The sequence below is a fragment of the Girardinichthys multiradiatus genome, chromosome 8 (assembly GCF_021462225.1).
Source record: "Girardinichthys multiradiatus isolate DD_20200921_A chromosome 8, DD_fGirMul_XY1, whole genome shotgun sequence".
NCBI lineage: Eukaryota > Metazoa > Chordata > Actinopteri > Cyprinodontiformes > Goodeidae > Girardinichthys > Girardinichthys multiradiatus.
Window position 1 is genome coordinate 27273076 of NC_061801.1, and position 23028 is coordinate 27296103.

A 23028-nucleotide genomic window follows, 5' to 3' on the forward strand; every position below is an offset into this window, starting at 1 on the left:
TACACCAAATATTTGACTCAAAACTTTATTCCGCTAAATACTAAGGAAATGTATGAAAAATTTGGGTTTCTAGAAAGTTAAAACATATTTTCTGCTATATGTTTAGGAATAAATCCAACCTGGAAAAAAAGAACAATTCAATCAAAAATATTAAAAGCTCAAAATTAAGATCATCATGCCGAGGATGAGTGTATGTAAATGTCTAATCACAAATGTACAAGACACATCTTTAAAAAAAGAAAAGAAAAAAAAGAAAATCGCCACAAAACAAATAATTCAGCACTTCCCAAGTTTATTTTCAGTTTGTCAAGCATATGTTAAATCAGAACAGTGACAACCGTGGATCATCACAGCAGTGAATGCTGCTACCGATCAAAACAAATCAACACAGCAAGTTCAAACAAACCTCATCCTTCATCATTAGCGGCCTCTGTTCACCACAGCCACTAAACATTTCACAACTTTGATGAATTAATAGATTCTGTGAACAGATCACATCATTAAATTATAGGCAGCATCGTAAAACAGTCTTTTTTAAAAACCCCTTTTTATAAAAAATTAAATTAAAATTATATTTACACGGGGAAAAAAAATGAACACTCATAAGACACTACATTTGTCAAAACGGCATTAATGGAAATCAACAAAATCAAATCAAATCTGAAAACCAATATGAATCTTAACAGGTTAGATGCGCCCAAAGTAACCCTCACACACAGGCAGCTCAAAAGATATATAGATGTTTATATATTTATATATGTATATATGTGTGTTTTCAACCATATATATTCTGTATATATGCTTCTTTACAAAAAAAAGTTTAATCTCTCTATGAGTAAATACATTCTACATGACAATCACTACATTAACAGTGTACATTCCCAACAGAAACGTTTTGATCATTTTTCAGGAGGAGTTTTAATAATTCGCGGACCAGGAAGTATGCAACGACATGCTCGACGGGTCTGCAGTGTTGTGTGTGAAACAGCCACGCCGTGGTCCTCCGACACAGATGCACCCACACACGCTCGCGGTAAACCATGAGTTTAGCAATTAGTCTGGTTACTTTGCTACATTCATCAAAAAATGAGATGGGAGAGTTAAAAGACGACTCGTAGATGGACCTTCTGAATTCATATATTTTAATGCAAAAAAACTGTTTTTCTTCAGAGGCTATATATTGGAGATTTTGTTTTATAAATACATAGGTGTTTATTATCCTCTGTGGGTTCATACTGAACCATGTTCAGGCTTTTTGTGCATCAAATGTGTTGCACACCCATCTCCAAATTGTGCATATGGCTCCTAGGAGACTTGCAGATTGATCAGATTTGTGCAACAAAAGGCTTTGGAAATCTTTGGTGTGTGGTTTAAACCTGTCCAGGAGAGAAAAACAAACATTTTCCCAAAGATATCTCTGCAAGCACAACTTTAATTTGTAACCTTCTGATGACAAAAATTGTAAAAAAAAAAAAAAAAAAAGCTCCAAACATGATCTGCAAGAAATGTCCCTCAGAGCAACTACTGAATGTTTTTGCAGAATCCAAAAGCTTTTGTGCGTGTTAGAAAGCCAGAACTTCTCCCAGTTTCCTCCCAGCAGAGACCTATTATGTACAGTGCTACAAGCAGCCCCTCGTAAAGCACCATGATAATAAACAGGGCAGGTGGGGACATGTTTTCTCAGCTTTAAATGGCTCAAATCTTCAAGAACAAGCAAGATCCAACCACATGTGACACACAATCCACAGAGAAGAGGATATCACATCAATTATGTGTGCTTGGGTTTTAAAAGCTGACATATTTACATTTGATTACAAGTGTGCTTGTGTGTGTTTGTCTGTTTGCATATGTCTGTGTATGTGTGTGTGTGTGTGTGAGAGAGAGAGTGCGAGTGCCAGGTGGCCCTGAGTACGATGCGCAGGTGTATTGCTCATGCGCAATTTGTGCTATTTTTGTATTATTTGTTTTAGCGAAGCTGAGACTGAAATGTTGGAAAACCACTGCTTCAGCTGACGAAACGGGAACAGAACTTGCAAAAACAAGAGACTTTACCCACACATACAACTCTGTCCAGCATGAGGATTCAGAATCTGTTCCCAAGATTACCTTCTACTTTAAAATAATAAAACAAAACATACAGCTTTTTGTTTGATCACAAGATTACACACACACACACACAAAGCAAAATATCCATACAATACTAGATGTGGATCATAGAAAATCTGATTCTTTTTCTAAATGATTGCTATGTGTATGTACTTTTAAATAACATAAAATGTGTTTTTTTTCTGGGTAATCTCTAATAAATTACAAACAAGTTCCTCCAAGGTGAACCTTTGTTGTTGTATTTCAAAGTGGTTTGGATCAACATAGACATCCAAGGATTGAAGATCTTTCAAAATTTCTCTTTGGACTTTGGCTGCTATTTTACTCATTTGCTGTCCAATCTTTGTACCTCACCATGGCGGCATATTTGTGCAGGTTAAAAAAAGAAAGAAAAAAGTAAATCCAGAACTAACGCAAGACCTGACAGACCTATTCTTTAGTTGGTCTTCTACTAAAAAGATGTTTGTAATAAAGTGCCTAAAGCCCTGATTTTCAAGCTCAGACCACTCTAGCCCAGATAATTGTGAGACCATTAGTCATACTCATACTTGTGTTAATTACTTGGAAGCTAAAGATGAACAAATTAACTGTGAGTCAGAGAAAATAGGCACCAACAGCAAATGGCATTCATTAATCAAGCACCTTGGGAACGTCATTTAAACTTTTTATTTTTTTTTTACGTGCAGTGGAGAACATTTCGAGAACTTCCAATAATGATCTGTAGAGGTTTAGACTGAATCAGGATCAAAGTCCTGGTGGCGACTGCTACTGTGATCCACTTAATCTGAAGCCAGAACCACCATCTGGGAATAACATCAAATCAAACTCAACCATGTTTTAGCTCCAAGTTGGAAAATCAGTGGGATTTGCTAAGTGATATGATCATTGAACAGGCCAACTACTATTAGCAAAACAACCTAATGACATTTAGTATTTTCACTGTAGCTATGTGTTCTCTAAAGGAGGATGAACAGAACCGCTTGTGTGAAAGATTAAATCAGCTACAAATAATCTGAAAAGCAATTACAATGTTTTCTTTTTTCTGCAGCAATCAAGTTTTATATACAAGGTAGAGAAATTAGAATTTTGTGTTTGGGATTGGTGGGAAATTTCCAACTTTCCCACTTGACATTCTGACTTGTAGGGATCATGCTGTTCCTTTTACCCAACTTCAAACTTTTGTATTTGAAGTTCTGGGTAAAAACGTCCTTCCTTTCAACACATACCTTCAAGAAAGCACTGTTAATGGATTTGACTTTTTTTTTCTTTTTCCAGGTTTTAAGACAACACAAAAAAATTTTAAAGTCCAAGTCCTCTCGGATCTATGATTTAAAATTTTTGAGAAGATGGTTATACTTGGAATATCATGCCATTTTGTGGTGACAGCTGTTCTAAAAGGTTTGAAAACCCCTGGCTATACATTCCATTTAAAATTGGATTCTTACTAAATTGTTGTGCCAACAGAACAATATCCCTCAAGTTTAGGATCTTTTTACTGCATGAACAATTTTGTCTGTTGTGCACAAAGCAGCCAAAGTCCAAAGAAAGAACTTCAGAGTGTCTAATGAGACATTTCTTGAAGGCAAAACAAAGCTTAAAAAAAGTCTGGCTCCATGGAAGCAAAGTATAAAGAAATGATGGATGATTTAAGACTTTTGCACAGTACTGTAGACTGTAACCCAGTTTTTCTGTTCCACATATTTCACTATGAACTCTAGCAAGCAACATATTTGGACTTCTTCCTTCTGCAGCATATTAACACATCTTTGACTGTGGATGAACCGTGTTCTGGACCTTTCCCCACTGGACCACCATTGCCACTTTTAGGTCAACAATGGTTGTCTGAGCTCCCGCTCCGCTGCCTGTCCTCTGCATGCGGGGGTACAGCCAGCACAGGGAGAGGACGGGGTTAGCAGTCAGGGTGACTCCTCCTACGTGTCTGTTCAGTCTGAGGGGAAATGAAAAGGTTACTCACCGAGGTATGACTGTCTGCCTTATTAATGAAGGCCATCTGGGGGAAAAGAGTGGGGGCAGAGAAAGGGGACTGTAAAAAAAACTCTCAGCTGACAGAGAAGGTCTGCTTTAACGCAACCAAGTGTTATTGCATGCATGTCAAGTCCCCACATGAGCAAAGCAGCAATAGTCTAAAGCAGACCTTTGGATATGGTTAACTCAAACATTATCAGTTATTATTTAACAGATCGTGCTCTTGAAGTGTCAGGATCTAGATTGTGTTTCTGATACTTTCATGAACTGAGTTCCTTACAAAGTCCAGCTCTTACTTGAATTATTGTCTCTAAAAATTAACTTTAAATGCTTATCGACTTTTTCTCAGATGTCATTGCTGATAAATTTAAGCTCCATAAATCAAAGTGGTGCCCAGTTCAGAGTGAGTGTAAGAAAAATCAAAGCCATCTGAAGCACATTCCCTTTGATTTTTCCTTTGCTGACTAACGTCTGCTTTCAGTTAAAGGCTAGAAAGAAGAAACATTGGGGATGAAGAGCTCTGAGAAAGATGTAAAAACCTCTAACTTGCCAAGAAGAGCCTATCACAAACTCCTGCTGATTCTGCTAATTCAGAATAAAATATCAACTACCAAAATAACCTCAGATTTTAATGGACAATGTAATATCCATGATCTACAACTGCATATACACGACAAATTCATTCAAATGGCCACTATACACTAAACCACTACTAAAATGCAACTTAATATGCAGAGACCGTACTTCAGCTTTGACTTTTTTTTTAATAAAAAACATCTTGAAGGACAGCTCATGTGTTTTTTTTTTTTAATGGGGTTCTGTGAAATAGTAAGTAGTCAATATACTACTTGGGGGAGATCGCAGTCAGTAAAAATATAGGTTTGATGAATCTGAGGAATTCTCACTGGAAAGTGAAGCTAACAGCAGATAATACTGGCTTTACAAATCATAAACAACTCAAACCTTTCACACCATTTCACAGGATCACATGCTTATTTACACTCTTTAGTTGAGAGGCAGGATATCCTCAGAGGAAGTCGCCAGTTTGAACGGAGAGAAAGAAAGCATTCAAACATGCTCACACACCTCAGAGTTGCCAATCAACCCAACATGTACAGTTTTGGAGTGGAGGGTGGAGTACCTGGAAAAAAACATGCAAACGTCCCTTGGTGAGGTCCTGACTAAGATTTGAAACTTCCACATAACAAGTAAGAGTTCCAACAACCAATCCCATAAAACAAGTCGATTAAAGTTTTTATGTCCAGACCAGGCTTAAACTGTGGCAGTGCTTCAGGCCATGCTTGAACTACGGCTTCAGTCCTTCTGAAAGCTGCTCTCTTAGTCTGCCAGTCAGGTCTTAGCTGCTAGACAGATACTGACTACTGATGACTCCACAGAACCCCATTTCCAAACAATCCACGATCTAGACCAATTTTCAAGAAGGTTTTTAACCTTTTCCTTCTTGTTTTTAACTTCTGATAGTGAGTACTAAGTACTATTTCATAACCTACATGTTAATGTAAGGCAAAATGAGTAAAAGGGAGACAGAATTGAGCTTGAATCCCCAATAAAAGTTTGAGCAAAATGTTATGGCACACAAAAATGGCCAAATACTTGCCTCCCTTTCTCATCTATTATTTCCTCTTTTCTATATCTTTAATTTGTGTGCCAGTAGCTTGTGCTGTATGTGCAGTTAAGCCTTTTCTGCATCACCGTCAGCCAACGAGGAAGAGCTGCAAAGATGATAACTGAAGAGTGTGTGTGAAGCCAGCTGTGCTTTTGGACCCTATAAGGCAAGCGAGACGGAGCTCATTATTGTTCTGTGTGTTGATAGTTTTGTGTCCATGAATGGCAGAGGGGGAGGAGAGCGCACATTAGAGCAAACACATACATGAAACACACATACAAAGAGTGCTCGTAACAACGGTGTTCCCTGCCAACAGTGAGACTATAGAAAATGTGCTTTCTGACAGGCAAAAACTGTGTGGTTTTGAGTCATGTCTACAGTAGGGCACGCCTCTGCTCCACAGGCCGAGTAAACACGCTGCAGCCGGCAGAGAGAGCGCTCAGAAAGGCTCAGATAGACATCAAAGACAGAGGAAAGGATGAAGGAAGAAAAGTAGGAAGCATTAATATTCTACTAGCACTGGTTAATAGGAATAACAAAGATAATATTGCATTTTCTAGAACTAGCTTCAATTGCTCAGTGTATATAAAACTGGAAGAAAGCTATGCTGTGGTATTACAGTTACATTTCACGTTATGATTCTAAAATCTTTTATAACAATAATTAGACTTTAAAGAGTATTTACATAAGTACATTATTATATATTAACGTTATTATCATCAACACGTTTTTATAGAAATACACCATAGGTATCTGTGTAAATAGTCATGTTATAGCCACACATACACACACAGAACATACAATCAGAATCAGCTATTGCAATGCTGTGTTGAGTAAACCTCCGTGGGACATTCACATCTTCTCAAGTAGCTTAAAGAGACGAGTTTGGGTGTATTGCTATGCGAAAAGACCATTGTTCAGCCTATTCTTGTACGTTTCTCGTAAAATCCGAGTATTGCTTTGCGTAAAATCTGCTCTCCTCTGAGGAGGATATTCTGGGCGGAGAGAGAAAAGAAAAACAACAGCTCTCAGTCAGCAGGTAGGATCGTTTCTCTGATTGAACCGAAACAACTTGAGTCTGTGAGCAAATCGTTCCATCGGCCAGGACAGAATAAAAGGCGACCTCGCTCAGACCGACAGACAAACAGGTGGACGAGTGTGCAGCCAGGTGTCCAGTGGGAAGAGACAGAAAAAAAAAAAAAATGTGAAGAGCGCGCCCAACGGCTTCCTGCCTTTAGAAGTCAGAGAAGAGATCCTGCGGACCTAGGTGAATGATAAAAGGAGCAATGGTACGCGGCTGGTAGAAAGGATTGTCAATGAACAGACCACCTGCAGTGATGAAGAGCAGAGAGAAAGAGGGATGCACAGATTAGTACAAGACAAAACATGTTCCTTAAAGACTGAAGTACTGGAGCAAATGATGACAGATGTTTATTCAGACTTTTTATTTATCATTTAATAGCTATAAAACAATGTTTATCGTTAATGAAGCAACATTGTTTCATTCTTTACATGTGCATTGAGATAAAGGGTCTGAATTTTATGGAGTGCTGCTGCATAAGTTAATCCAGCAACGACTCTACCGCCTCATCTTTTTTTTAATACTTCATGAGTGCTTGACCATCTTCAGTTCCAGGTTCTATATGCAGTGTAAGTGAGGCAGGCCAAGAGTACTTATTAGCTGAATTAATCTGAAGACAGGGTCCCCTGCCGTGTAAGCCACTTTAAGCATTCAGCATGCTGAGGTAAGTAAATATTCCCAAATTCATGCTTCCCATTGTTGAAATCATGAATGGGGTCACATAAGAAAAATTAAGGAAATTACTTTGCTGTTTTGGACTGTTGTGCACCTTCCGATTTGTACAATTTTAAAATAGCACTCATAGAATGAGAAGAGCAGCAGGATAAAAAATCTGGAGGGGGCTTAATTTATATAACCAAGTTAATGGAAGAATATGACCACAGAATAAACTGCTTATTGTGAAATGTTACATACACATACAAAACCATGTAAAAATAATGTTAAGGTGAAAATGTTGTATTTGGGGTTTTATGGACTGTACCTTCTCTAGACTCCTCGGTTACCACTTGTTGAAAAGAGGGAGTAGTGACATCTATTGTTTAAAAGAACTACAATATATGCTGTGCATCTTAAGCAGAAATATTAAAAGGTAACAATGCTCATGTTGATTCCAGAATTTAAACCTACATGCAAGCATAATCACAATTTGAATCTTCACCAGCACAGACAGAGTGTCTCCATGGTTGAGCAGGGTGATTAAAGGTACTGTTGGGATATTGCTAAAATATTTGCATAGTTGTGGCACAAATATGTGTGGAATAATTTGTGTCTCTTTGTTGCAATGCAGCAGCCTTGTGTTGCTGAGATCACAGTCAAGCCTCAGATATATAACAGGCAGTTCTGGTACAATATTTTCTTTAGACCATGTATCCTTATACAGACCACAAACAAGGCAGAGAAGCAACAGTGTGATGGAGGAATTGAGATCTGGGCTTTTTTTTGGCAGAGTGACTAATTTGAAATTTCTGAAACATTAAAAGCTTTTAAAATTTTTTTTTTTTTTTAAATCATTAAATTTCGTTTCCTTTCCAGAAGATGAACTTTAACACTTTTAGTATTGTGTAGGTATATATATAATTATTGAGGCATATTTGCAGGGCTCCTAGAAAATGCCACACTTTTCTGGACTACAATTTTTATTCAAATGTTGATATTAAAACAATAAATACACTCACAATGATTGTGTTCTGAATTTAGGGGATTCATTTATACATTGGGGAAGCTTTCAACATACAATAAATTAGGATATGGGTTCAAACGAGGCTTGTTTGTAAGATTAAAAGCACCCTTTGAAAATAATAACCATTAAGCAAATATTAAACATATTCTTCATTAAGCCCATGTTTCTGTGTCGAAAATTTATTTTTTTATTGGTGCGATGTTATATTCTAATCTTAAACGTCGTGTTAATATTGGCTGCAAGCAGAAAATCATCATAATTAATAGAAATAAAGACGAAAACAGACTGTGTAATTAATCTGTATGTCTTTCACTTAGAGAATTTCGTTACTGAAATAAATAAACTTTTCAATAATATTCTAATTTATTGAATATGACTTTACAATCAGCAAAAAGCACTTCCTTCCAAACAGCAAGGAAGGACATAATCAAAGAAAGAAAGAAAGGACTGAACAAAGGAACAAAGGAAGGACATAAAATGTGGATATCAGGATAGCGAGAAAAATCTAGAAATACAAATAATTTCAATACTTTTTTTTCCCCCATACTTATCCAGACCTGGAAAAAACAAAAGTCAAACTCCAAACTCTTCCATAGTGTGTAGGAAACTTGATATTTGACATAATATTAAACTGTTTTTTTCTATTGTGTAAAACAAGATGAAAAAGACATGAACAAATTCTTCTGGAAGGTGTACTCTGAACTTGAACCTAAAACAAATGAAAAACAGACAAACCTCACAGCACAAGCAACAGCTGGTAAACATCCTCAACTATGTGGATTTAAAAGGACAGTTCGGATGAAGACAATGATTTATAACCTCATGGAGCTCAACCAACCATTGGACAAGACACATGATCTTCTCATCCAATGGCCACACTTCAGCTGTAATCATGGAGATGTTGTTGGGTTTATCGCTTGTTGGCTGGATGAAATAGATGTTGTGAAGAGCCAGCATAACTGTTTCTCGACTGGTGCTGAGCTGCGCCCGGGATTTAAATTTACCTTCAAAAGGTAGCTCATATTACAGTAAGTTTATTTCTAGTTAAAGGGGACTAGATATCAGGCATATTAAACATATATATAGAGAAAAAAACTAGAAAACAATCTTCAGATGGTTCAATTTCAATAAGTCAAGGCAATGTCAGAGCTTTCTGATTCTGTGCAAAAAAATCCAACGTAAACAATGTAAATTTCTGAAAAAAATCCAAGGAAGAAAAACAAACAAAAGCTTTCCAACTAGTGATAAGATTGTGCAGATGAATGTAAGATATATCTCCCAGAAGCTTTTTGAATCAAAAGTCTTCAGACCTTTTTCTCCAAAGATCAATGAGCTGCAGGTCAAAAAAGATGTATCGAGCAGATCTGATTTACATAAAAAGACATCTGAGTAACAGAAGGAGACTGGAATTCAAAGCTGCTTATTCAAACTCTCTAATGTGCAAACCCTTTGTTCAGGAGAACAATGGGTGAATCTCTGCTTATTATGAAGTAGAACTGTTCTAAGGAGTATAAATCGAATGTGTCGAGTTGCCATGAGCTGAAAGCCTTCAGACCAGATATAGAACAGGCACTTTCCAGCTTTCATTTGAGCTTAACTTTATTACATTTTCAGCATCTTAGATACACTCCTATACATTCTTTAGACAGCTTACATTCTTACTTCCTTTATACACATAAAATGTGACTTAATTAGATGTGTTGCAAAATGATCTCTTCTTCTTAGCAAAAAATGAACAAAATAATAAAAAGCTCATACAGGTATTTATAGATAATTTAGACTCAAAGACTGAGGTAACAGTTCACAGTACAAATCCTTCAAGTTTTTTTTTTACATTTAAGAACCTGCAGATTTTAAGTTGAAAAATTTTTAACAGTAAGAAAACAGAAAAATCATCAGCTCATTTTTAATTCAGATCCTATTATAGAGGGAGTAGAAAAAAAAGGCAAAAAAAGTAAACACAAAAAAACAAAGACCGAGTTTCCCTTCTAGAAAAAAGGCTGGCTGGATTTGGTATGTGTGTCTCCTGTGCTAAAAGAAGTGGTAGTGGGGTACGGGGTAGGCGGGCACTTTCATGACAGGCAACAGAAGCATTCTCTTGGGCAAACCTAGAGGGGAGACATAAGAAGAGCATAGCTCTGCATGAGTGCTGGGCAACAAAAAAAACCAAGTGTCTATGCTCACTGTAGCACACACTATGCTGTGGGTATGCTCGACAAACACCTGGCAGCTCACAAGCAGTCCTCCCAGATGGAGGGGTGTTAGGGTGTGAAAGCAAGCAGGAATGTTTGTGCACGAGGTGACAGAGTTCATTAGAGGTGAAATGAGCCAAGAACGAGGAAGGAGGGAGTTAAATGGAAGGAACAGAACCGACCTGACTTTAATATATATGTAAAAAATTAATTCAGATCAATTATTTGTTTTTACAGCTACTTTTGTTGAGATCTGAAACATGGTGACGTACAAAAAGCATAAAGAAGGCTGTAAATAGATATAGGCCCTTTTAAAAAAGATATTATGGTTTATAAAAGTCAAAGATGTGTTGTTTTAAACCCAGTTTAATGTAGAGTATTTTCTGCTCGTACAGAATTTTTCTCCCCTTTCCCCACTTGTTGCTATCAGTCAGCTGTGTACGGTGGCTAGAAGGGAGAGTTGTTTAAATATTTTCTGGTAGCAAAATCCTTGAAAGAGAAATGGTGCCCAACATTCAAGAAATGTTTCGATACATTTAACAGTTACATGTCTGTTGTTTTGTACACAGCAGATTTACTGCTGCAGTAAATCTTTAATTAAGATTTTCATTAAGATTATTTACCAGTTAATCCGGCATTGTGGAGGGAAATGAAATACAGATTGCAGTCGTAATGTTAACACAGGTTTTCTAAAGATGAAACCACATTTACAAATCTCAATGTTGTAATCTACAAAGACACATTGTTAAAAATGACAAAAGTGGGGAAAAAAGATCAAATAAAAGCAAAAGACTCATTTGCAGGAAAGCTGAAGAGTTTGCACTGCCATGTAGTAAATTACAGCATAATATGTAACACTGTACATTGAATATTCACTGTGCTTTAGGATTTCTTTATGTTCAGCATTATAGATTTCTGATCTAAAAATCCCAAAGCTGCAAAGCAAAGGGTGAAAACAAGACAAAAATAAGAACATTTTTCAGAGTTTTTATTCTAATCAGATGAAATGAGGGACTTATTTGTGACTTACGCACATATTGTTTTAAAAATGTATGTTGTTTAAAGACTTTTTGTTGAATAGGGGAGTAGATTTTGTCAATACGGTAAAAACAAACAGGAATACAAAATAGTGTTACAAAGAAGAATCACCAACTGGTGAAGGCCTAACATTAAACACTGGAAACATTTCATCACACAGCTCACTCTGTTCATACTACTAGCCCTGATGCATCTTAATTTGATCAGTTTACAAGATTTTAAACTTTAACATGGCTTCCTGGGTCTCAACGTTTTACAAGTTGTGTTACATGGCTTGCACACAGTAGAAAGCCAAGCTGATCCAATAGGATCCTGGTATTTATTCATCTGTTTATTATATTTTCATTTTTAGTTGACTAAACAGCATTTGGGCAACATGTCCCACACAAGTGTGCTAAAAAGACAGACTCAGCTTTCACAATAACATGTACCAACTCTAGAAATTCCAGGGAAATGCTACACTCTCCACAGGAACCCTCACTCCACCTTATGCAAACATAAAAACTGAAGATTGCTTCATATTCAGGGCTGCTGGATTCTAAAGAGAGCGTACCAACTAAATGCCTGTCAGAGGCCTCAGACCAGTTTCTCCAAGCACATAGAACCCTTTGAGACTAACGGAGGTAAGAAGGACAGATAGGCCTCCGAACACTACAAAAATGTACACAAGCTGAACAAGGCTGAGTCTGTTGAAGTAAACACAACAGTGTGAAGTAGGGGATAGATGGACAGGACTTGGCATCAATACTTATGGTGTTAAACGTCAATGTGGACTTAAAATTATAGTTTGTTGACACAAGTTCAGATATTTACAGTGAGAAGGAGGACTTGAAAATGAACTACACTGCAGCAGCAAGGTTCCTGTGATCTGCTAATCATAGTGAGAAAGAGGACGATGGTGCAGACTGCGCCTTCAGTTACGGTGTTAGATGTGGCAGTTGTACAAAGTTGCTGTCTACAATTTTCTATAAGCATTAAAAAAACATGTGAGTGCAAAGGAGAATAAATAAAGTTTTAGTGATAATTTAAATCAAAGCATGAGACAGACAATAGAAATGTGGAGCAGGCCAATCACCAATAGCACAGTCAGATCCGTGGCAGGAAAGGCCAAGAATTTAAGCTCTGCATATGAATGAAGATAAGCTTAAAACTCACATCGATCTACAATTAAAGTAGGTTTGAGAAATGGAAATAATCTAATGCAAGAAAAGCAGAAGTACTGACTAATGTGTCAACCAGTGCTGCACTGATTACTCTGCCCAGATATGGTTAGGGAGGGATGGAGGTTACATAAAGGAAAAAAGAAAGGTGAAAAGATGCAACATAAAGCACATACCATATGCAGGAGCAGCTGCTGCAGCGGGGCTGTAGCCGTACGGTGTGCCAAAACCTGTTGAAGAAAGGTTAAAAGGTCTAATTAAATCCTGTACTGTTTTTTTTCCAAGGTAAACCTCCCACCATGTTCAGTCGTAAACTCTAAAGACCTGGCCAAAAGTTTTAAGACTGAGAGATTTTGTTTTCCTACAAAGTTCCCTGCTGCAGAGTAAAATCTGCTTGCTATATGTTTTGATTGTCTACTGAAGTTCAATTAAGTTTCAAAGACTTTCAATGCGAAACATATCAAGTTTTTGAAGAGCATCAATATTTACAGGGTTGACCTTTCTTTTTTAAGACTTCTGCAAGTTACCTGCCATATTGTACATCAGCTTCCAAGCCAAACCCTGACCGACTGTGACATGTTATGGCTTCATCAGGGCTTAAACGTTATCACTCGTTTTTTGAAAGTGGACCACAAGGGGAATATCCTCTTCATGGACTCTAAATGTCAGGTTTTGACCCCTGAGCAACTTCATCGTAACTTTTGCAGTGACATTCTTCTGAAAAAAAAAAAATCTGATTATCACCAATTTGTTTCTGGAAATGTTGCTCTTAGAGGATGTTTGGATTCAGTTCTTTATAAATGAGTGTTTATGGGCAAATTATGAGTGAGCCAAATCCCTCTGAAGAGGGGCAACCCCCCAGATAAATGGTCTCAGGATGGTTCACTTTCTGCATGACACGGGACTCATAACGGGGCTCTCGTTTTTACAGATGAAAGGGGCTCCATTGGAGAAAATAACTACCCCAGCCTTGTGCTGTCCAATCCTGTTGCATCCTGCAGAATGCAAATTTCGCTGAGTGTTTAGTAACACTCGCGCCGGCCTGCTGCCATACCTAAGCAAGCTCTGCCCTGGTGACACTCTTATCACTGATTGGCACTTCCTGGACTTTTTTTTAGACACTCTGAAGCTTTCTTCCTCTCGCCATCAAGTCCCTGATGATTCGATAAATGGTTGATGGGGGTACAATATTAATAGCAGCAAGATGCTCTTTGATGCAAAGTGATGATGACAGTACATGTTTGCTTGGAGGTAACCATAGCTGACAAAATGAGAATGTCACAAACACCACCCGCTTTGAATGCAACTATTGGTCTCTAATTCAGTAAGAATGACAGAGTGACATCAGTCCTCATTAACGCTTACTCCTGAACTAAGGATAAGATCAGAACGATGCTAGCAGGTCATTTTGTGGTATGCATTCAATCTGATCAATCTTCATCAGCAACATCCCTAAACACTGGAGCAGTGAAGCTTTTTTAAAAACAAGATTTTTCAGTCTCAAAACCTTTGCCAATGACTGCACAGCGGCAGTAGGCTGATGCGGGTTCATGAAAAGATGCCTGAGTGGATGCTGAAATCTCTAATATACAACACAAACATCAAAAATAATACAAGGTCATGAGGAGGTTCAGCGCCTGGAATAAAACGGAAAAATATTTGATTACAAATAAATGGGCAAAAAACTAGACAGATATGGTAATTATCCCCTGTCCTGCAGGTTGCTGAGGGACATTAATGAACATCTGGGATTTGTCTTTTACAACTACAGGGATAGAATCTATGTTTTTGTTTTATCACAAAGGAATATGTAAGCAGCCAAAGCAGAAACCAAAGAAAACCAAAACTAACTGACAAATCTAAAGTAACTAGTGTCTTCAATGCAAAAAGTCATATAAAATGTTTTAATGAATTGGAATTCTCTACAGGAGATGAAAGAGATGCGGATCAAATAAAAAAACGGATTTGATTAAATTCCTTATACTACTGAGAAAAAACCAAAACTATAAAACAACATAACTGAACCTTACAACACATTACTATTATTTCCTGTTTATCCTTTACCTGGTGTGACGTATCCTGGTGCAGCAGCACTGACGAAGGCGCTTCTTGCCAGCGCTGCTCTTCCTCTTCCTCTTGCTACCTGTGCTGCTACTGCCGAGGCTGCTGCTGCCGCTGCCAGTGCTCCTTTAGTCTAAACATCAGTATGCAGAGGAATCCATATATTAGCGTGATGCATATCAGGTCAGACCAACCTTGATATAGGTGTAAAAAAAGGTGTTCCTATACAGTCCCTTGAAAAGCACTAAAGCCCCTTGAACGTTTTCAGAATTTGTCTTATGAACTATCAATTTATTTTATTGGGCTTTTGTGTGATTGTGAATAATTGTAGAATACAATACAATATATAGATTACAATACAAATAAAACAGTGTGACCTGCATAACCATTCAGTTCACTTTGCTCTGATGCCCTTCAAATTCAGTGCAACTAACTGCCTTCAGAATTCAACTAATTAGCAAATATCATCCTTCTTTGTGAACTTTAATTTTAGTATAAATACAGCCGTTCTCTGTAGGCCTCTGAGATTTGTTGGAGGATATTAGTTAACAAACAGGATCAATAAGACCACGGAACACAGCAGATAGGTCAGGGAGAAAGATGTGGAGACGTTTAAAGCAAGGTTAGGTCATAAAACAATATCTGGAAGCTTTGATCATCTCACAGAGAACTGTTTAATCTAGCATCTTAAAATGGAAAGAGTATCACACAACTGCAAAGCCATCCACCTAAACAAGCAAGCTGGACAAGGATAGCATTAATCAGAGAAGCAGCCAGGTAGACAATAATAGTTCTAGGGGACCTTCAGAGATCTACATCTCTGGTGTGAGAATCTGTCTTGAACAGGTTGCCCTCAGTGTCTGGTATGTAGTGAATGCGTGTCTCATTACCGGAGGCAGGATCTTTTTCTTTTTGTGTGCTGCTGCGTTGGGACCGGAGAAGAGTTTTTCCAGGGCTGCCAGAGCAGCGCTGGCCTTTGCTACTTTTTTGTTGGGGCCTGCCCCACGAAACTTCTGCCCATCGACCTCCACCTAATGTTCAAAACACAGAGAGAGAGAGTCCACAGAATGTTAGGTGTAGATATGTTTCTTTTTTATGTTGAAATCCATTTAAATTTCAAACGTGACTAAGCTGTGTGTGTGCTTATTTGTCATCAGTGACTCGGCTGGTAAGATTCGCTGAGCGGACAGCGTGTTTAGTGATGCCCTGCTATCAAGTAGACCTGCTAATCAATCAGCAGAGCAATGAAGCAGCCAGGCATGTTGGAAAACAGCCCACCCCACAGAGAACAGGCCTGCCTCAGGAACCAGGCTGACTGATTGGGTGTGCTGGCTGATCAGCCTACATCTGACTGTATAATTCAGCCCCGTTTGAGTCTTCCTGAGCTGTGCAAGTACATAAAAGACAAAAAACATTTTGCATATTTTTAATCCAGGCATCAACATGGATTTCTCACCTCCATAACAAAGCGTTTGTCGTGGCTGCCTCCACTCTCAGAGATGAGCTCGTATTTGAGGCCTCGTCGCTTCTCGTTTAGCTCCATTACAGGATTCTTCCCGCTTGCCGTTAGGATGGGGCCCTGAGTTCGCACCTGGACAGTAAAAAAGTAACTTAGATACATAAACATATAAACCTCAAGCTTGCTTCATTGTAAAAGCTTCATTATCTTATTTTGAGATAACGAGACCTTAAGTTTATGTTGTGATTACAGTATAATTATACTTTTATATCGAGATACAAAGAGCTCAAGCTCAACTGTTTAGTTGAGATAACAGTTTCATTATTATCAAGAAAATAGTAGCTCAGTTTATTATTATTGTTATATTTATTTTAAACCAGAAATCTTGATGGTGATGCCACCAGCTGGTTTAAACAGAAAATAACTATCATAAACTAAGGTAGAACTGCTACAGATAATCTGCACCATGACAGAAACACTGAACACAAAAGATACAAGAACAACACACTTGAGCACCATAACTCCCCTGATACCGTAAAAAGGTGTCTCCTTTCTCAAAACGTGATTTGATAAAAATCACATCAAAATGAACAGCAGGTACAGCCATTCTCAGCTTCCATACATTTTTATGTAAAATGTGTTTAAAATTGCTCTCTTTGTTCTGAACCTTTTATTTCAATTAATAATTTGATGGTTTTTCTACTTAGTTACATCTTGCCCATAGTTATTCGGACTTTGAATGTGCTAAAAACGCCTTATTCTTCAAATAGCAGCAACAAGGTGTCTAATGGTACACGATATCATGCCAAAAGTATCCTGTACAGCCCTGTCGGTTCAGTACGCACATACCGAATAAATACAGCATTGTTTTGTACTTGAACACATGCAGAATGTTTATGTGTGAAACTAAGTGCTCAGGGCAACGTTCTGTAGTGCAGCTTTTAAAAAGTGACCCCAAAACAAAACAGAGAAGACTCCGAGCCATAACTTATTTCTGCTATTTGGGAACATTAAGGTTTCTCACGCAGCTACAGTAGAGAAATAAAGGTGAACTGAACTCTTAAATATTTTAATGGCAATAAGGTTTTTCGCTCACCCCGCACTTAACTAATTCACTCACCTGAAACAACATCAAGCTGAATGCAAACATCACTGGCACTGGTGAAAACTCAGCTAAAGTTCAAATCTAGCTGCCTGTAGCATTCAACCAGTCCAAAACGATGCACAGCATATGGGTTTCGAAAACACACTGGTACTTTCATGACAGTCTCTCTGGCCAGTGGGGATTTACCAACAGATGTGCTTTTTTTTAAAGATTTGTTTGGTAGCACTAGTCGCCTTTGTTTTGTCATTTCTAGAGTGAAGAGTGGGGAAAGACATGCATCACAGGTTGCTGTGGCTGGGATTTGAACCAGGAAACATTCGCACCGACCCCTGTATCGCAGCGCTCCTAACAGCCGCACTTTTATGGTGCATTTAAGTACATATCGCACACTGATTGTCTAAACATCAAAACAACTCCAAAGTAATATCAACTTTTTACGCTCAAACGTCTGCACAGTTTTATAAATAAATTCCTAAAAATTGAATATTTTCAAGTGCTTTTATTGTTGCAAAATCCATCCAACAGCTATTCCTGCTTATCCTTTATTAATACAAAAAAAAAAAAAGCTCCGGTCAGGTCTAGGGATTGGTACCTTTCATATTTCAACAGATATGATACAGATACTCTGTATCTGGGAATCGATATCGGTACTGTAAGGGATTATGATTATAAATATTTATCAAAATTCTAATAAATAAAATAAATAAAAAATCATAATTCAGAAGTAATGCATTCTTTTCTGAGGAATAGAGATCAGAGTGGTGTGGTGTTATTATTGGGCTCACAGCACTTAATAATTACAATTAGTTAATTGTTATTAGCAATTGATAATTACTAACCAAAACCACGCCAAATGTCACTGTTATCAACTGTTTTACTGGATGGTGGGGAACACCAACCTTATTTTGACAGATAATCACTCTTACACAAAATAAACACAAACGCTGTCTCTTTATCTATGTGAAAATCTATTAAACCAATAGTCCCTGTTACATATCAACTGTTCATGTTCAACAACTTTCACCGTTCAAAATCATTGAATGCCATGGAGTTTTACACATAGGCAGTGACTTCTGGAGCAGCTTAGCTCATTTCCTGCGAACAGCTGAGAAGCGAGCTGCTCCAGCACAGTCATAAAACCCCCCCAAGGAGGGATCTCAGTGAAACACATAGGGTCATAAACTGTGAAACCATGGAGATGAACACGAGGCCCAGTTCGCAGCCTCAGTCTGCTTTAAAGTCCACTTTAACTCCAAGTGAGTCAGCGCTCAGCTGATCAAAACACAAACTTTGCTGCACAGCCCAGCCTCCAGAGTCCAACAGTATTAAACAGCAACCAGACAGTTCAACATAACTTCAATAAAGAACTGCATGCAACATACAACTTAAAACTCATTGGGTTAAATGAATGGTGATTCTAAATCACCCTAAGTATCCTACTTTATCGTGCCCAGGAAATTTCTACAGTACCAACAGAAAAGAACAAAATTACTTTGGTGTCATCTTCTTTGGAGCAGCAAGTAGGAAAGGGGAGGCTTCGTTTGTCACGTGTCTGTGACAAACGGTCAACTTATCCAACTTTGCCAACAGCTCATCATATTTTCTCCTTTTGCCAGTCGAGTGAAACAAAAACAAAGAGAAAAAATCGTCTCCTTTGAAAACCTCTGTGGGTTTTTCTTAATTGAGTAACGCGCTACAGACATGCCTTCAATTGGTAAAGTAAATCTTCTGGTCTTCTTACCCCAGCAAGATTTCTATTTTTGTCAAGCTTCTCATGAGGTCAGCCAGTGATGGAGAATGGAGTGACAACCCGCCTGCAAGCTTCTGATTCTCCGGAGGTGTGCCACTCTGCAAGGGCATAGCATTTCGTGAGCCCTTATAAAGCTCACCTCCAGTGACGCCAGAGCTGCGATGCCAGTTGAACTGCGATGCATGCTGGGAGGTGTAGCAATAGTTAGTTTCCGGTCAAAATGGACGATGGCTCAAAAGCACTCAAAGATACCAGTTTTTGGTACTTTTGTGTGTGTTTATGGAGTGATAAATGTTAATTTGTTTAATAATAAAATCTCAACATTTTTCATCTCAACATATTTATTTCTCATGCACTCTTCCGCCTTGAGAAATATCTTGCGCTTTACCAGGTGCTTCCTCAGATTAGATGTATTCCCGTCGCATGCTTTGCACTTCGCGTCACAATTATTGCAGTGACTGTTATCTGCATCGCACTTTGAAAAGTGGAGCCATACTTTCGAGCGCTTTCTGTCAGCCATGCTTTGTTGACTGTACCAGCGGCTAATGACGTTATTATGTTTTTGTACGTGCAATGCTGTGTTCGTGCCCAGCATGGAAAATCGCCCATTCTTCCACTTCCTCAGTGTCACCCAAATGTGTTTAGGTATCTTAAACATGGTACTGTTTTTTACGTGATTTTATGTGAATTGGTACTCGGTAGTACCAACAGAATTCAGGTCGGTACCTATAAAAGTGCCGAATTTGGTACCCATCCCTAGTCAGTTCTATGGGGGCCACTTTTTATTTGTTTCTCTTGATTGAAGGGAACTCACAACAAACTGAACAGTGACTTTAAAACCAAAGTATGTACTGATCCGTGATTTATGTGTACCATTATTCACCTAGAAGGAACCTTGCTTTATGGAAAGGGTTCTGGCCTATTTTAAGCAAAATAAATCTCAATTTATATCAGCAACTTCACCTTCACAAGACTAACCTATACTTCCAAAAATTACTGCTTTGATTATATTTATTCGTCTGCTATGGTTTAGTGGATTTGTTTAAGACACCTTATGAACTAACTTGCCCTCTTTTAATAAACATCCAAATAACCTAAAATATTTGGCCCTCCACTTAAATGAACATTTTCACAATGTAAGTCAGTTTTTAAAATCCTCACCTCCAGTGTGTTGGAACCATCTGAGGAGTGAGTTGGGTTATTGCTGGAGTGTGAAGATGTCTCACTCTTCCCCTCGCCGTCAGACTTCTCATCTGAGCTCATGGGGTCCAGATCAGAGTCGAAACCTGTCGGGTAGCCCATTGCCTGGAGAACCTTATGTGGAAAAACAAAGATGAAGACAATAAGAAATCAACAACAAATTTATCTTGCCAAGACTTAATGAGCCTTGTAATACAGAATGGAAATAATGTATAATGTCAATTTTATCTTTAATCAGAAAGCCCATCTCAAATGCTATGTCTCATGGTATGATGTACTCCAATGTAGCAACAAATTACAATGAAAAACAACCCAAAAGCTGCATGCAGTCATAAAACCTTACTGCTTTAAACAACCACAATAACACCAAAATAGTTTAGAAAACTATCCAACGACAGAAGAAAGAGGGAATTAGTTTCTCCTCATAGTTGGTGATTCTGTCACAATGGCTGAACCCGTTTCTTTTGTCTGGGTGGCTGTGAGATGGAAAAAGGTGATCCCAGAAAAGGAAAGCAGTAAGTCAGAAGGAGAATAAGAAAAGGTGAAAGTAAGGGAGAAAGAGCCTTTTATGGGAACTGAGCGAATGGCGGATTATCCCAGCTCTGTGGACTGAAGAGCCTTTTTGTTCACAAGCACTTTGGGATTACATGGATTTGCCCACATCCATCATTTCTCACACAAACACAAATGGGAACATGTTTACTGACGCATAAAGGTGGTGCAGCTGCAGACACTTAAAAAAATTATTTGTTATTAAACTGTTATGGGTTGTTCACCTGTGCATGTTTCAGATCATTCCAAATTTTCTATATTTCCATATGTTTAAGACCAATAAAAATGTTCTTCCTGATTGATTCCAATAGTTTTCACAGGTAAATTATCATAATGGTTTAGTTAAGCATACTAATGGCACAGGAAATTGGTAAAACCCATTTGCCATGTTTAAAATCTTTTTCAGCAAAAAGTTATAGAAAACAAACAAAAAACTGAAATGTGTTGACTTGCCCTGGGCTTAACAGTGAAAAGTGTATTATAATAAACATACGCCGACAATGAAATGATTTTGATCTGGCGGTCAGAACATCTAACCACATATGCAGATTAAACTGAAAACTGAATTTCATCTCTTACAAAATCCAACATTGAGAGTCAAGCATTTTGGCTGCTTTCTGTGAAAAGAGCTGGTAGACAGATTCAAACAAAATAAAGAAAATATGAACAGCAATCCTATGTGGGAGCTGGGTATAATGAGATTCCCATATTATGATAACCTTCAGTAAAAATGTTATGTTTCAGTATTACAGTAGTTGCTCAAAAAGGAGCAAATTATTCCTGAAAAGGAGACCTTGCCTGAGTGAGATTTACCTGAATGAATAAAGCTGGAATAAACTAAAATACGATCACAAAATAACATAAACGTAATTGGAGTTATAATACTGTTATTAATATCAATGTTTAGCCATTATTATTTTCATACATAAACTTAAGCAATAGTAAATGTATTAATTTTCAAGTAAACCTGGTTACTGTGCAGAACAATGTACCTTTTTTATCATTCTGTTTTTTTGTTTTATTTATTTTTACAGAGAAACACAAGTATAACAAACTCATATTAGATGGTTAATTAGTCAGGTTTATCTGTTTGGGTACCTAGTCTGCACTTGGCTGCTGTACAGACATTTTGATTATAGCTAAGTTGCCAACTAGAATTTTACTTCAATAGGAATGATGGATGACAGTCCTTTGGTTTACACATCACTTTGTGTACCTTGATACTATTTTGACCCATGCCTAAGCTTAAGGGAAGCTAAAAAAAAAAAAAAAAACTGTGAAACTTAAATGGCTGAATGCTCACACCCTTTTTCTGCATCCTTAAAGTGATAGAAAAAAATATATCAAAATTGAAAGTCAAAAATATTTTTGATTTTAAACAAATGCAGTATAGATTCCTAAAAATTGTAAAATAGGGCTTTAATGTAACAAAGCCTGCTAATTATATTCTACATTATCCTCTTTTCACACCCTTTCCTAAATTTCCCTCCTTACCTTGACAGCAACATGGAGCTTGGCTGTCTTCTTGGAGGATCCAGACGCCTCATAGACGGTTCCGTCCACATCCACAGACATGGTGAAGACTGGAGCATGAACCGGCCCAGACTGAGACAGCAGGCGATACTGCAGCCCTGGTCGGATCTGGTTCAAGCGCATCAGGGCGTTCATTGGCTGGTTGGAGTCTATGGCTTTACAGTCGAGGACTGCGGTAAGAACAGATGAAAGATTTTCTAATTGAAATGTAGATTTAAGAGTGGTTTAGTAAGCAAGCAAGTAGATAAACATGACATATTCAAAGATAATGTACTAATAAATCATATTCTGCAATGTATTTCACTATAGCCAGGAGTTATAGTTCTGCCATAGTGACTACATGTTTTCCTCCTCATTTGATCACTGTATCATCTCACTGTATGAAGAAAGAGTGAAGGATGATTGTTTTCTGGCTTAAATGTTAGCAATCAATACTATTGATTTGCCTCCAGGGAGGTAGAAGAGAAGAAAAAGATGGGGAAAAATAAAGACATTCC

At 37.8% G+C, this 23028-nt stretch overlaps 1 protein-coding gene across 5 annotated transcripts in view; it reads right to left on the reverse strand.

Annotated features, from left to right (window-relative positions):
* Window positions 1-275: 275 nt before the first annotated feature.
* LOC124872341 (spermatid perinuclear RNA binding protein) overlaps window positions 276-23028 on the reverse strand; it is a 119561-nt gene continuing 96808 nt past the window's right edge. For 4 of the 5 annotated variants that reach the window (XM_047372220.1, XM_047372221.1, XM_047372223.1 and 1 more), the window contains exons 13-19: window positions 22493-22701; window positions 20408-20560; window positions 16389-16523; window positions 15823-15963; window positions 14936-15065; window positions 13048-13101; window positions 276-7048 (exon numbers count right to left, since the gene is read on the reverse strand). In XM_047372220.1, the coding sequence (XP_047228176.1) occupies window positions 6954-7048; window positions 13048-13101; window positions 14936-15065; window positions 15823-15963; window positions 16389-16523; window positions 20408-20560; window positions 22493-22701 (917 nt within the window). In that variant the 3' untranslated portion in view covers window positions 276-6953. Of the gene's footprint in view, window positions 7049-10062; window positions 10590-13047; window positions 13102-14935; window positions 15066-15822; window positions 15964-16388; window positions 16524-20407; window positions 20561-22492; window positions 22702-23028 lie in introns of those variants that run through there. The other variant, XM_047372222.1, reaches the window with a different exon arrangement.